Raw genomic sequence first — 16076 nt, forward strand, 5'->3', positions numbered from 1 at the left:
TTTCAACCCAATTTGATATGACATGACAGCTGTCAATCAATCTTCATGGCTACGAGAAAATTCAGGCAACATGGCTACCTACCTACATGGGCAGAGTTTTCTAGCCCATAATATCCCTAGCCAATAAGTATGTAACATACAAAATAAAACTAACAGTAATGTCTTCATATAATGTCGAATGCAAAGGACATGTAACAGGCTCCTTAACTCACATTCCAGGATTATCGTTATTTACCGCGGCTCGTCGCACGCTTCAAGGCGTGCACAGGGCTGTACTGACATGATATTGTGTTTGTACATAAGAGCGACATTGAAAGTGACCGCTAGGTTTCAGATTTGTCCGGGCACAGAGCACTCGCCTGCCTGCATCGCCCCTCGCAGTCAACTCCAGTCCCTAATCCCAGACACGCCCACTTTCCACCGGTCAAATCAAACTCCTCCACACGTTATGTGCTAACTCTCTACCCTCTGTCACTGGGAAGATATAGCACAAGGAAACACAAACCCTGGAAAAGTCATTTCAGCTCCACTTTAACAAGTTCTTTGTTGTTGTTGTTTTTACATTACAAAATGTCAGCAAATATATACAAATGTCACTCACATATTGATATTATAAGTGTTCTCCACTGGCTTTTTTCCAAGATGAACTACAAGATACATGGATTTATTATTAACAAGATAACCCAAAAGTACAGAAGCAGCTTTAGCATGTGTGCACTGTAGAGTGTCTGGGTGCTGCCCTGCCCTCACAGTTACCTTTTTCGTCCGGTCAACATCACGTTATTAAAACAGATTTTTGACATTTGTGAATCGATTCAGAATCGTCCACGTCTGCATCGCGATGCGTCTAAGAATCGCTTCCTGATCTGTCGCAGCCTTCACCTCCCCATGTGGACCAGATCTGATCTGTTACAGCCTTCGCCTCCCCATGTGGACCAGATCTGATCTGTCGCAGCCTTCACCTCCCCATGTGGGCCAGATCTGATCTGTCGCAGCCTTCACCTCCCCATGTGGGCCAGATCTGATCTGTCGCAGCCTTCACCTCCCCATGTGGGCCACATCTGATCTGTCGCAGCCTTCACCTCCCCATGTGGGCCAGATCTGATCTGTCGCAGCCTTCACCTCCCCATGTGGACCAGATCTGATCTGTTACAGCCTTCGCCTCCCCATGTGGACCAGATCTGATCTGTCGCAGCCTTCACCTCCCCATGTGGGCCAGATCTGATCTGTCGCAGCCTTCACCTCCCCATGTGGACCAGATCTGATCTGTCGCAGCCTTCACCTCCCCATGTGGGCCAGATCTGATCTGTCGCAGCCTTCACCTCCCCATGTGGGCCAGATCTGATCTGTCGCAGCCTTCACCTCCCCATGCGAAAGACTCGACTCAATCTGCACGGGGACAAAGAGCATCAAGCCAAGGCAGCTGGCTTCAGAGGCGGCTGTGGAAAAGCTGTCATTTACAGAACGTACAACCTCTTTGGCTTTTTCCAAATTATTCCCAGGGCGGAGAGACTGAAAGACGCACACAAACATCCTACTGTACAAGCTGCTCTGTGTGTGTGTGTGTGTGTGTGTGTGTGTGTGTGTGTGTGTGTGTGTGTGTGTGTGTGTGTGTGTGTGGTTGTTGGCAATGTTGAACGAACATTTAAGAGAAAGAGGAAGGGAAAGAGTGAGAGGAGGAGGAGAAATGGTTTAATATTGTGGTGCATTTTGTATTAATAAGCTGTCTGGATTCCTGTGGGAAATGTGCGCGTGTGTGTGTGTGTGTGTGTGTGTGTGTGTGTGTGTGTGTGTGTGTGTGCGTGCGCCCGTGCGTGTTTGCGCGCTCGCGCGTGTGTGTGTTTGCGCGCGCACGCTCACTTTTCTATCTCTTCACTGATGGGTGAAAACCTCCTAGCTTCAAAATGTCAACTTTTCAGGAACTGATCAAACCAGCCTCATTATTAGTTGGACCACCAATGCATTTAGGAGTTGATCCAGTGACTTTTCAAAGGCTTTCATAATCATAATAATAATAATCATAAGCCCAAAGGTTGAAGAAATTCAACTCATTTGTCAATTATTATTGCATACATACATTTTCTAAAAATGTTCACTTTTTCCACACACTTTTCTTTCATACATGCTCTAGGTGCGACCAGCAGATCTAGTCACTCTGTCGGTCGGTCGGTCGGTCCGCAAAAAGTTCATCGCCCTTTGGCGACCACAGTTTTCGTCCTAGGAGGCTGAAATTTGGCATGGATGTCAAGTGTGTGTGTGTGTGTGTGTGTGTGTGTGTGTGTGTGTGTTAAAATGGGTTAAAAGTGGGGTGGTAGGGGGCGGTTTCTAAATGCAGGGTGGCAGAGTAGGCAGAGTAGGGTGGGCTGCCCCTGCCATCCTGCATCCTATAATAAAATTGCCCAGGTGGACAGGTGTGTCTGTCTGTCTGTCACGTTTTGCGTCACATTTTGTGTCACAAAAGTGACATTGGGCTGATGTCACTTTGTCATCGGCCGACCGATACCACGCCACCCTCCCACACCCCACACACACAGACTCGGCATAGCGCCACCTACTGGCAACACAAAAAGTGGTTTATCTCGAGAACCATTCGTCGGATCGACTTCAAACTCTGGGAATGTGCTTAGGGGGACCTGATGTTTTCCAGTACCGAATTCTGTGCTATTTGGCATAGCGCCACCTACCGATACCTTACACACACACACACACAACACAATACCGGGCCGGAGTCCCAGCAAACTAGATTTGAAGGCCGACAATATAATTGGATAATGAGAACCTACGTCATGCCGGTAAAGTTAAGTAAATTTGATCCAAATATTCCTGATACATGTAACTTATGAGTGTAGTCATCAAGGTACTTTGTTTCACTGCTTGTGGGAGTGTAGAGGATTCAAAGATTTTGGAGTTCGGTGATAAATTATTTCTCCCAGATTACCTCCTCACCATTACCTCTATGTTCTAACTTATGTATATTAGGCATGTACCCTGTCAATTGCTCTTTAAATAATAGGTCAATGGTTGAAAAATCTCACATCAAAGTTTGGCTCTTGAGAAACTCACTTATATGATTCGGAAGAAGACTGCTGAGTTCTATATGGCATTTGGGAGATGTTTTGGGAATTTGTAAAAAATGGTGACATTGAAGAGGCATTGGAAGGGTGATTTGATTGTGAAATAATATAATATAATAATCTAAATGCTTTGTAATGTGATTGTATCTGCATCTGATTCATTAGATTTTTCTATTTACTCTTTTTATTTAATTATTTAATGACCTTTTTATTTTTATTTAGTGCCACATGTTCATTGGAGGGAGGTTTATAAAAGATGTATATGTATGTATGTATGTATGTATGTATGTATGAAAAGAATGATGTACAGTGTATACATGCAAAACCAATAAATATATGGTGTTGTTTTTTAATTGGAGGCCTGATAAAACTATTTTGGGAAATTTGCATAATGTGGCCGCAGGGATTGCAAATTACTCTTTTGCTACTGTAACCATATTTTCATCCTATGTTACTTGTGTGTCAATTCATTCTTTTCTTGCTTTTCTCAGGCCATAAAATCATGGAAATCAAACACACTGTAGTGATTTCACACAGCAACAGCGGCACATATGTGCACGTCGGCCGCGATGCGTGTGTGCTTCTCTAGGTTCTTCTTTGTGTATTTGTGTGTATTCACTTTTACCTCTATGTGTGTGTGTGTGTGTGTGTGTGTGTGAGAGAGTGAGTGTGTGTGTGGTAAAGGCGGGACTCACTGTCTGCTGCCGCGCTGCCATTGGGCAGGGAGCCCAGATCAACAACCAGGCCGTCCAGACAGACGTTGAGCTCGCCTCCCGCTACAACTGAGCCTTTGTTCTCCGTCTGCAGCACCAGACTCAGCTGGACGTTCTCCACTGGAGGGAGGAGGGAGGGCAGAGAGAGAGAGAGAGAGAGAGAGAGAGAGAGAGAGAGAGAGAGGGAGAGAGAGGGAGAGGGAGGGAGAGAGAGAGAGAGAGAGGGACAGAGAGGGAGGGAGGGAGGGAGAGAGAGAGGGAGGGAGAGAGAGGGAGAGAGTTGGTAGAAAATGAGAGTTAGGGAGAGAGAGATTGGTGAGAAAGAAAAGAAGCAAAGTGAAAAAGAGCGATTTAGGCCATTTGATTCATGTCAGTTGGGTTGGCTGCATTAGCATACAAACATTCACAACAGCGGGGGGGTGCAAAGAGAACCGCAATATCCTACTCTTCCACTAGAAGTGCAGTTACTACATTTCACCTTATGTCATTTAAAATGGAGCAAAGTGCAAAGTAAAATGACCAATTTCAAAACATACTCAAAAAGTACACGAAAAAGCTCCTGAAACACAGCGACGGGTGTAACTGTACTTATTTGCACCCTTGCCGACGCCACATCGTCTGTTATTCCTCTCAAATGAGAAGTATTCCTGGTGTAGATCATCTGCCACGCTCAGATCTGCTGAGAGGGTTCATCCTGCTGAGAGGGTCCTCACCACAGGGAGGATCAGCTGAGCAACACCTGACCCGAAAAAGGCTTGAATGTGTTTTCATTTATTTGAAAAAAATAATATAAAATAAATAAAAGATCAAGAGTGCTTCGTTCATCTCAAAAGGTGGTTTCTGAAACAGCTCTGTGTGTCAAAAGAGTGGAAAGTCTCACCAGATCCTGTAAACTCTTCATGCTCTTCTCATTTGTTATGTATATTATATCAGCGATTCCCAACCTGTGAGGCGCGGCCCTCTGGTGATCCGCGGAGGTATTGCAAGTGGGCCGCCGAATCCTTTGTAAAACACGAGCCATGTAAAAAGCATGGACAGCATGTAACCAAGCCACTTGGATGTTTTTGAGAACAAGCTCAGGGAACATCAGAGCAAGAAGAAAGTCACTGAGGCAACATGCATCTGCAGCGAGAACACAGAGGCAGTGGAGACATCCTATCTGCTGCCCCAACTCATAGACGATGCGGGGGAAACTGCACACCATCAGGGAAATTTTAATTCTTCCCACAGCAAGACAGACGGTGGAGGTGATGTTGGGAGAGAAGGCGGTGCTGCCTAGTATCAACCTCATCTGATTGTCGGATAACAGTCAAGTGCAGAATTGAGGACGTAGCAGAGAAGGTGTCAGAACAGCTGATACAAAGCACACGAGAGAGTCGTTTTTTTTGTCTGGATCCTGTGACTTGTATGTCAGATTGATGAGAATGCATTTCTCTATGAGGCTGTTAATTCAATTAGTAATGAATTATTTGTTGATTTTGGCTTGTTTTGATGTTATTTAATTAGTAATGAGTTATTCGTTAATTTTTTTGGCTTGTTTGATGTTTCGGTTTTGTCTGGCTCCTGTGACATTGTATGTCAGGTTGTTATGTATGAGAATGCATTTCTCCATGATGCCGTTATTTAATTAGTAATGAATTGTTCGTTAATTGCAGACAGCAATTAACGATTTCTGATGTCTGTGTGGCGCTGATGGACAGCTCCTTGAAACCTGTAATAGTGAAAATGCTGCAACCTGTTTCAGATGCTGTGTAGAGCTTCCTGTGTTTCCCCTGCATTCGTTTCAGTCTTGAATGTTGGAACATTATCGCTATAGCTGCTGTGAGAACGGATTATTTGGCCTCCGAATTTGTTTATGGGGTCGGAGGTGGGCCGCGAAAAGTTTTGAGATGCCTTGAAATTAACGGTTTTGTAAATTAGCCTTATTATTTGTATACATTTTTTCTTTGTTGCACGATTTTTTTTTCAATATTTTATTTTCTATTTTTTAATAGAGCAGTACACAAACAAGACAAAACAAACTCAGACACAGGAAAAGAAAAGAAAGAAAAAAACATACAAACATCATCAACATTCAATATTACAACAATAGGGCTGCATGATTAATCGAAATAATAACGCTATCTCGATTCATACCTAGCGCCGATCTCATTTCTACAGGACATCGATTCTGACGCATTTTCATTCGGGACATCAGCTGCAACAAAACAAGCGCTCCTACTTTCGTGAGGAAGTGAGCACATTGCAGCGAGGAGGCGGAGCAGTCAGTGAAGAGAAAGAGAGAAGCTCATCGTCTTCACCATTCTAAGCACAAGTTGCACAAGTTCTTCCTCTCTGTCTCACCACTGTGTGACAGGTGTCAGGTGTCAGAGGGCACTCTGTCTCATGCCTTCTGGTTCTGCTCTTCACTGTCGGGATTCTGGGCCAAAATATTTGACTGGTACTCTAAAGGCCTACAAAATTACCCTTCAGCCAGAGGCAGAAGTCACCATCTTCGGCTGCTCGGAGAGCTCTCTGGGCTTCCCCACAGCTGTGCAACAGTCTCTGACACTGGGGACAACTGTTGCCAAAAAACTAATTCTGAAAGAATGGAAGTCCCCCTCTTCACCTTCTTTCCAACTGTGGTTGACAGACATGATCTCTGGATGGAGAGGCTCAGATCCTTGAACCAACTCACTTAAAAAGTTTCTAACTATTTGGGGACCCGTTTCTAGCCGACCTTGACGAGGTTAGGGGCGGTGGGTGACTTGCCTGGCTGGTTTCTGTTGGATGCCTTGCGTGGGACCCCACGCGCGACATCTCTTACAAGTATATAAGCACCTTATATTGATGGTAGCACCACATTATGATAACTGTTGATATATGTATGTTTTTTTTCCCTTTTTTTTCGTTACTGTGAGCTTGTTCATTTTTGTTCATATATATTGTTAAATTTTAAAATAAAATATAAAAAAAGAGAGAAAAAGAGAGAAAATAAAGCCAGCGACAGACAGTGACACCGGGGCTGAGAGGAAAAGTTGTGTCAATAATAGCAGGGCAAATAAAAAGGAGAAAATTAATCCAGCAGTGGATAGGGTTATCCAGCCCCCTGTGATCGTAGTGTCAAAGAGTTCACATTCCGCTGTGTGGACGTTTTTTTGGGTCACATACAGTGGGCTACTGTGCAAGCAGTGCAAGATATGACTCAACACTGCAAGACGAGAGATTTAGGAAGTGCTACTCAACGCCCTCTCGCAACTAATCCTGAAAATTCTGAAAAATGAACTTTTCATGTGAAAAAGTGTGAAAAACTAAAGATTTTTTGAGTGTGTGTGTTTTTTTTTTGCATACATTATTAAATAGGTGCACTGAATACCCAGGGATGTGATCTAAAATAGAAAAAAAATAATTTCAGCTCAACTTTAAGCTAGAGCGGAGCTTCTGGTTTGGCGGAAACTAGACAATATCCAAACAAATATATGTATGTGTAGGTACCAGCCATGTTATCTTATTAGCTAGCTGGGAAGCAGGCGTAACATAGCCCCCAAAGTCTACGAAGTTTTTGACAAAAGTAAAGTTTTTGACAAAGTTACACTTTATAAATACATTTATGGTCACGTTCATTTGATGCGGATTGCTCATAAATAATAAAGTAAAAAAAAAAAAAAAAAGATTTGCCCCTCAAAGACTTGAGACTTGACTTGGACTCTAGCTCAAAGACTGAGACTTGACTTGGACTTGCAAAAAATGGCTTGTGGTGGGCATCTGTGGTATATAGCCTTACTCTTGCCATGGTGCGTCCTGAGTGTGTCCAGCAGGTCTATGGTGGCGCTGCCCAGGAGCTCCTTCCTCAGGGTGTGGCAGCTCCACAGCTTCAGATCCAGCCGACTCTGAGGAGTCACGTTACTGTGCCACACACACACACACACACAGTTAAACAATACAATGAACAGTTGTATGTTGGCATGCTGTGTACAGAAACCACCACCAACCAACACATCGCTAAATTGGTGTGTTAATCCATGCTTGTCTTTGTTTATACACTCTTCGTTTTGTTCTTTTTCTAGTACAATAACCTCGTTTAAACTCTGTCCTCTTATCCTTGTTAATTGAGTGTCAAAGCCTTTGACACCCAACTAAAAGGGTATAACAGGCCATTGACTCAAAGGTGTCTGTGTGTGTGTGTTTTTTTTTATTAAGTAACGTCTACTGTGCATTTTAAATGAGACATATTTTATGTTTACCTACAGTAACTAGAATTTTATTGCATTCATTTAATTTCTACTGAAATAATATTTCAGCAATGTAGTGGACAAGGATATTTTGGTACTTTTTGGTACAACAATATATAGCAACACAATGAGAGAAGCTTAATTACTGCAACTCAGGAAACAATTAACTGGCTTGTATATCTTGTGTACTCAAGTTCACACACAACCAAAAATAGATTTTATAACAGTAAATAACATTGTGTGTGTGTGTGTGTGTGTGTGTGTGTGTGTGTGTGTGTGTGTGTGTGTGTGTGTGTGTGTGTGGTGCGGGTGCGCTCTCACAGGGTGAGGTCCTCGTTCCACTGCAGCTCGAGGTGTCCGCTGCGTTTGCCTGTTTTTTTGGTTTCGCTGGTCAGGCCGTCGGCTGTCACCTCCACGAAGGAGCTGAGCCGAGAGTGACGGTTTGGCAGCTTGGGAGACTGAGGCTTGGCTGAGACCACTGGACACACACACACACACACACACACACACACACACACAATCAGAATATTGAAGGAAACGCATAGGGATGCTTCCTTTAACACTGGTTCATGCATGACATAGAATACAAAAAACGAATATAAAAGAATAAAATAGGCACATTTTTGTCTAACCAAAGTTAGGCAAACTAGCAGAGCACCACTTCGCCTAAAGCGCCTTAGCGGTGTGCATAAGTAATGATAACCACATTCTGCCTGGCAAATGCAAACAGCAGGAACTGTTTTTTGTGTGTGTTTTTAAAAGGTCAAAAGGTCACGACAAGGGTTTAGATTACTCATCAGCGAAGAAGGATAATGCCATGTTTATGATAAACGCTATTAATGTTAACTGCCCACTTCTGTGCCAACACTCTTGTCAGGAGGAGAAAATGTTTGAAGTCATGTTTGCCAATGCTGATCATTACTGATCGTGAGAGATCATGATATGATCAACACACAGTGTGGAAACATGTTCTGTTTGTCATTATTCCACAGCACTGTTGAACAGTCCGTTATGATCAACTGTCTGTCAACAGTGTGGAATGACTTATCTGTTCTCCTCCAGGGTTGAGACTAGTCACTGGGTGCAGTTTTTCACAGTATTTGGATCTGGCAGGCAGCATCACTGAACCGGTGGTGGCGGGGCGAGCAAACAGCCGAAAAGTAAACATGATCGCCCTCTAGTGGAAGAGTGAAAATCATCCAAGGTACTACTAACTCCCCTTCCATTCCCTTTCACAACACTTCCATTCACTTTGACTTAGGCCATGACTAAGAGCAGAATGACACAGTCCTGACAAGGCTGAGATGTGATGCCTGTTACAGAAGCATCGAGGCAACTCATGTCAGCCTGAGGGAAGAGCAGAGAGGAGAGGGGGGCTTGTCAGCCTGAGGGAAGAGAGGAGAGGAGAGGAGAGGAGAGGGGGGCTTGTCAGCCTGAGGGAGGAGAGGAGAGGAGAGGGGGGCTTGTCAGCCTGAGGGAGGAGAGGAGAGGAGAGGGGGGCTTGTCAGCCTGAGGGAAGAGCAGAGAGGAGAGGAGAGGGGGGCTTGTCAGCCTGAGGGAAGAGCAGAGAGGAGAGGAGAGGAGAGGGGGGCTTGTCAGCCTGAGGGAAGAGCAGAGAGGAGAGGAGAGGGGGGCTTGTAAAAGTTGACAGCTAGGGCTCACACAGGCTTAGCGCCTTTGAACTGTTGTCGGCCAGCAGGGGGATCCTGTCCTGGCATGTGTCAGTCATACGAGAGCCAATCTAGACTTCCCGAATCGCTGTCGTATCGCGAAACTCGAGGCGCGCGAGACTTCAAAGACTGTCTCGAGGTGCGCCTGTCTGCGCCTGAGGGAGACGACGAGTGATGCCTGAATGAATAAAGGGTGGCGGAGAAAAGTGCCGTCTCCATTCCTGAGTTTCTCCATCAGCGAACTTGCTGTCTTTGAACTCATCAACATCTGGAGAGCGAGACACCATGTGACTCATCTGTGGCCCTCTGGACAGGAGAGGGAAGTCACGTGACACTTCTCTGGACTGGAGAGGGAAGTCACGTGACACAGAGGTGGAAGAGGGCCAGCCAGCACAGGACGAGTGAAGACATTTCAACAGAGTGGTAGAGGAGGGGGGTTGTTTTTGAGGGAAGAGGAGGAGATGAATCAGAGGGCAGGAGGACAATGGTGGATGAAATCCAGAAGTTGTGACTGTTTGGGGGGGAAATAAGCCTGGTTAGTGCAGAAGAGAGGAGTTAGATGCAGGCCTGTTTGGGTAAGTACAGGTGCAGTTACTTTGTATGTCTTCTTTGGCCCATTTAGGAATATACACCACGGTTTTGGGTAGGGTTGTCACAATACTAGAATTTCTAACTGTGATATGATACAGATGAAAATAACCATACTCCATATACCATTTCCAATAAAGTAGATTTATAACAGTAACATGCTATTGCTCACTCACACATGCACACAACAGTGTTTCCCTCAGGATTTTGAGAGATCATGGTGGTTAGACCTTGGACCCTCTCTGAAGAATCCAAGATGGTGTCCCAAGAGGAGGCCCCAAATTCCGATGAATAGGGTAACATTTTTAACGAATAGAAACTTCCCCAGTTGATTACTAACATGAAGACAATGTGTTTTGTATAGGATGAGATCCTGGAAAAACAGATACAAGCTCACATCAAGCTGCTCCTGCTGGGGCAGGAGAAGAGCTCTTCACTTGGGAATCAGTTCTTACTTGCAAAATTGCTCAACTTACTTTAAGAGCGAGGCAGCGGCTCAGGGTATGTAGACGTTAGATAGATGGAGCATCATTTTCACTATTAATAATGATCATTCTGACGATTAATTCATTATTACTTGAAACTTTTATCATTCAGAAAGAGTTATAATTAAAGCAATAATCCGCAACATTTTGAGATCAATAAATGGCTGTTTTCCTACTCACTATCGGTAATTCAACCTATCCAGATCATAAGAGCTTTCCCATTGTATGTTAGCTCTTTCCTGGGGAATCGCAAAGGAAATTATGTGTTTTACATTTCCGGTTTGTTTGGACTAAACAGAAGAAGAAGTGGGTAGTTAGCTTGAGCAGTGATAACATTACCCGCCATTGTGTATAATATAAGAATATCGTTCGGTATATCGATATCGGTCGCGCTATACTTTGCATATTGCAGTTGGCCATATTCCGATTCCGATATGGATTAATTGTGCAGCCGTAACCTTATGTGGTTTGAGAGGATCAGAGAGGGGTAACAATGTTCAGTTCCCGGCAGCAGTACAACCTCTCTGTAATGGTGTGGTCGTGGCACAAATGCACAGGTACTTGTGGGCTAATTTGGAGAGCAGAGGAAATCTACCCTGGTTGTCGCGCCACCAGGCGAGTGGATCTGCATTGGAGTCTATGGGCTCGGCTCCTCATGTAGGTACAGTAGCTCAAGAGTTAGGTATGTTCAAGCTGAGCTCTCTTAGGTATGGACGCTGGATGCTGGACTCTGGATGCTGGGATGGTTGTCAGTGACTTCAGCAGGTGTCCAAGAGTCTTCTGTTTTGCTGCAGGTGGCACCACCGCTTGCGCAGACGAGGACTCTTCATCTCCAACTGCTGCTGCACTGGCAGCGCTCCCTCCGTCCTCCCTCAAGGACAGCCATGTCCTGACTCCTGCCAGCTCCCAATTAGATGATGCCGCCGTTGTCGGTCGGACGGTCGTCCAAAACTCTTTTGATAGCCGGAATCTGCTCCAAGACTCTGTCCACCATTTTCTGTTTAATCATCTCAAGAGCTTCTCAGAGACAAAAGCATTTTCCAATCAAACCCAAACAAGGGATGTGATTAGGACATCAATGCATAAATAATGGGAAGCAGGAAACATTGCCTCCTCTAAATTGGCTGGCTCTCCCTTTCCATTCGGTTGAAACCAGAAATGTTCCCAAACTGGTGAAGTTAGCTTTGGTTTTGCGACCAGAGTAGCTGCCATTGTTTCCCTCTTAAAAAAAATAATTACTGAAACTGAGCAGCGGATCCGGATGCGAACAGACAGTTGGCGGGAAACAAAACACTCTCATTGTTTTCATTATTAATTTATATATCAATACATCACACACAGTGAAGTTTAAAACAAGAAGTGCCTAGCCTCATAGTGGGGGGGGGGGGGGGACACCCCAGCATTTACACCTGGTTTTTAAATGTGACCTGTATCCGGATAAGTTATCTGGATAATGGTCGCATTTATAAACCAGGTGTAAATGCGGTGTAAAAGATCTGAACCTAATGTGAGCCAGACTACCTCCAGATGTGGTCAGGAAGATCTGATCACATCCTCCTGATCACGATGCATTCACACCTTGCATTAGCATGCATTTTTCCTTATCCAGATAACATCCAGATCACTTATCCGGATACAGGTCACATTTACAAACCAGGTGTAAATGGGGTGAAAGAAACATGAGATTGAGGTTGTGGCGGTTGCTTGACATCCACCGTGGTTGGCTTGTCTATAATATCGCGGTATTGCTATATTGCCGTTACTGTGTCGGCCATGATATTGCATAGCAATATGTGTGGTGGCCTGCAGAAATCCTTCACATGTCGCTGCTGCACATTGGTGGCAATGAGCAAAAGAAGGTTGAAAATGAGTTTTGCAGCTATTTTGAGATTTTGAGTGATTTGCTTACTTTCATCTCCGCAGTACATCATGGTGAATAATTGTTTTCATAAAACAAAAGGGAAAGTATTTATTGTTATGGTTTTGGTGGAATGCCACTGTAGGAAATACAATGTTGTGGAATGTTTAAAGCCATTTTGATCACCTTTTACTTTTAGACACACAACAGATTATAATACTCATAACTTTTGATCTGAGAGAGCCATCTCAGTTATTCAAAAAGTTATAGGGGAGAGTTTCTAATTTATGGAAAGGTCAAAAATTAAAATGTCAAATTCCCACCATGTGAAGGGTTTTTACAGGCCACCAGACACATGTATCAGTGCGGCCTTAAACATTAAAAAATAAAAAATAATTACCTTTCAAGGTCAACTGAGACTTTTCGGTGGTCTGGGCACTGCCAGGTCTGGTCACGCTGGCAGCTGCCATGGCATCACAGCTCTTAGACGCACACACGCGCACACACACACACACACACACACACAGAATATTGTCACTTATTATACCACACACACACAGACCATAAAAGAACCCTTCCAAACAAGGTGTCGGAATAGCAAGCCATCGTACATGAATCATTAGAGCAACAGCAAATATGTCAAGTTTGTCCAATCAGTAGCATCATTTGCAGCAGGTACCATAACCTTCAGTCAAACCCTGACATACCACCTTAAGCAAAGTCAGGGATGCAGCCTATTGTATTCAATGAGGTGATATACATTATTGAAAGACAATGCACAGCCAATACTGACATGTTCTCTCGAGGCTATAGCTGAGTTTCACCTTTCTCCTAGGGGAGGAGAGATCCAGAAGACAGCCCCATCTTAGCTGTATGTAACGTTACCTACTGTACTGCCAAGGTGACTACTGCTGGTGGTATCTCAATCTAAAACCAGTCAACGACGCCAGGCCACGCATGACAATGGGTTTACCTGACCATGATAAAGGCGAATGCTTAATCTTGTATTAGTCGGATGAGTACCTCGGACGTGTCTCCTTGCTGCATGTAAACACATGAAAGCTACCACAACAACAAAAGCGGACAGCATCCCCAGACAGCGAGCCGACTGGTCACGCAGCGTTACAAACCCACTGGCTAAAGCGACCCCTCACCTAAACTACTGCGGATTTAGGTGTCGCAGATGACCAGATTTCATTGTGCCCGTATTTAAATACCCTTGGGTGCTGCGCACAAAACACAAACACGGAAGATGATCAAGGTATTTTTATGCACCAGCATCAAGCTAGCAAAGAAAAACAACACCACTTCCGGTTAAAAATCTCAACCTGCAACTCTACTAACAAATGCATGTTGTAAAGTTTTCTGGCTAATACAAAGGGCGAAAGTGAAAACAAAGACTACGTTTATTTACATTTAAGGACGTTCATCATTCTTCTTTCCCACCCTACTACGACCGTTTCTATGTATTTATTTATTTACTTTGAAGGCACAATCGGTGGACTTCCTGTCTCAGCCTGGCTTACTCTGGCTACCTTGACAAAGATAAAGCTAGCAACCTCCGAGGTTTTTTTTACAAAAGGACATGACAATAAAACCCGTTCTTATCAACTAGCGACTAATAAAACGGCGTTGTCAATTACATAGTTCACGTCGGAACACGTCACATCTATTGACACGCTAATACATTAGGCGTAAATTCTGGTTTTCTCGTACCTTTTTCGGCTGTGCTCAGCTGCTGTCGCTAGTTAACTTTCATTTCCGCCTCAGTGACAGTACCACGTGACCCACGGTAAATCTGAGGCGCAGGGGATTGTGGGAGACAATATAACGGAGTTCAGCTACAATATAATTATTCATAATAATATTAATCATCAGTCATCACCATCTTTATTAATATAGCACTTTTCAAAACAGCGAAAGTGCTTTAGAGTGAATAAAATAAAAAGAATAAAATAAACAGCTAAAATGAAAGCAATTGCTTATTAAAGCAAGATAACATAAATATAAACCATAACAGGGAGTTCAAAAACAATTAATAAAAGATTACAATGGAATTTTAAATAGTTTACTCCAAAATTAATATGGTGTCAATTATCATTATCTACTTTGACCAGGTCAGGTGAAATTTGCATGGGGGTGAGTAGATAATAAGTCATTATCACTCAGCAATATCAGCAGCAATCTGGGAACCCAGATTGTGTGTGTGTGTGTGTGTGTGTGTGTGTGTGTGTGTGTGTGTGTGTGTGTGTGTGTGTGTGTGTGTGTGTGTGTGTGTGTGTGTGTGTGTGTGTGTGTGTGTGTGTGTGTGTGTGTCGTGTGAGAACAGGGCGCTCCTGAAAAAGAGAGCATTGCTCTCAGTAAGACTCCCCTGAATAAATAAAGGTAAAAGAAATCAGATCCACAAAATTCTGACGTTAAATTTATATTTTGAGGATGAACTATTGATATAATATAGTTTTAACAGTCATTCAAGAACCTAAAAATCTTATAGTAATACAGGGTATAGGAATCCTGAAGTTAAATTCTATATAAACTTTGAAGACATTTTTTAAGACGTTTTCAATATATTTTATTTTCAAGACCTCAACACCACTTTCGTCACATCAGCGATAGGGTGTAAATCACAAGTTTCATTACAAGAGACAATATTAGATTCTTTGGATGATACAATATCTGCTGATATCGCAAAGTCTGCCACAATACGATTTAGTTTCAATTCAGGGGACCGTGATCAATATGAGACAATATCATGTCCATTTAACACAATAACACAATCAGCACAATAGCTACAAAATTTAATACCTCATCAAATGGAAATTAAGACTTTTTAAGGGTCTTCATTTTCCCTAAATTGATTTATCAACTTTCAATACTTTTCAAGACTCCACGGATACCCTAGAGAACACAACCAATATGAAGCTTTTGTTTTGAGCTCATATGGGTTAAAAGGTCTGTGTAACCAATGTAAAGATGCTAAAATCAGGGTGAAAATAAACATATCTCAGCTGCATATAATCCATTCTTATATCAGAAAATAAATATGGAAACCAGGCTGGAACATTTATACTTTTTGAAATCTGTTTCTTGAATAGCAACTCCCTTGATGTTCGGGGTGTCATATTCATGTATCATTTTCATCTATTGTTTTATGGGCGTTGTGAAGCCCTATGAGACTGTAACTCATTGAACCGTAAGGTACAATTATCCCCATACTTCCTGACTGGACCGCATCCATGAGACTTACGGGAAACTGGCGCAAACTGGGGCCCCTAAACCACATGTTGACACAGCAGTGTGTGAGCAGCAACCTTATCTGCTGTGTGACTGACTCACATCAGTATCAAATAAATGATCCATAAAGGCTTGACTAGCACAATCGCATTCAACGAGCTTCAGGCATTTTCTCTCAGGGAGAAACAAGAGAAGTAATAAATCAATTATTATGCTTATTGCACAAACATTTCTCAGGTGTAG

General features: G+C 43.3%; 1 protein-coding gene across 1 annotated transcript in view; it reads right to left on the reverse strand.

Annotated features, from left to right (window-relative positions):
* The window catches only part of LOC310792496 (NEDD4-like E3 ubiquitin-protein ligase WWP2), a gene marked incomplete at its 3' end in the record, with an annotated part of 38134 nt that extends 23766 nt beyond the window's left edge, over positions 1-14368 (reverse strand). The window contains exons 1-5 of the mRNA XM_083654173.1: positions 14316-14368; positions 13000-13081; positions 8320-8476; positions 7551-7672; positions 3770-3907 (exon numbers count right to left, since the gene is read on the reverse strand). Of these exons, the coding sequence (XP_083510299.1) occupies positions 3770-3907; positions 7551-7672; positions 8320-8476; positions 13000-13069 (487 nt within the window). The 5' untranslated portion in view covers positions 13070-13081; positions 14316-14368. The remainder of the gene's footprint in view (positions 1-3769; positions 3908-7550; positions 7673-8319; positions 8477-12999; positions 13082-14315) is intronic.
* Positions 14369-16076: the final 1708 nt, after the last annotated feature.

Source organism: Poromitra crassiceps, assembly GCF_964638095.1.
Source record: "Poromitra crassiceps genome assembly, chromosome: 18".
Lineage (NCBI taxonomy): Eukaryota > Metazoa > Chordata > Actinopteri > Beryciformes > Melamphaidae > Poromitra > Poromitra crassiceps.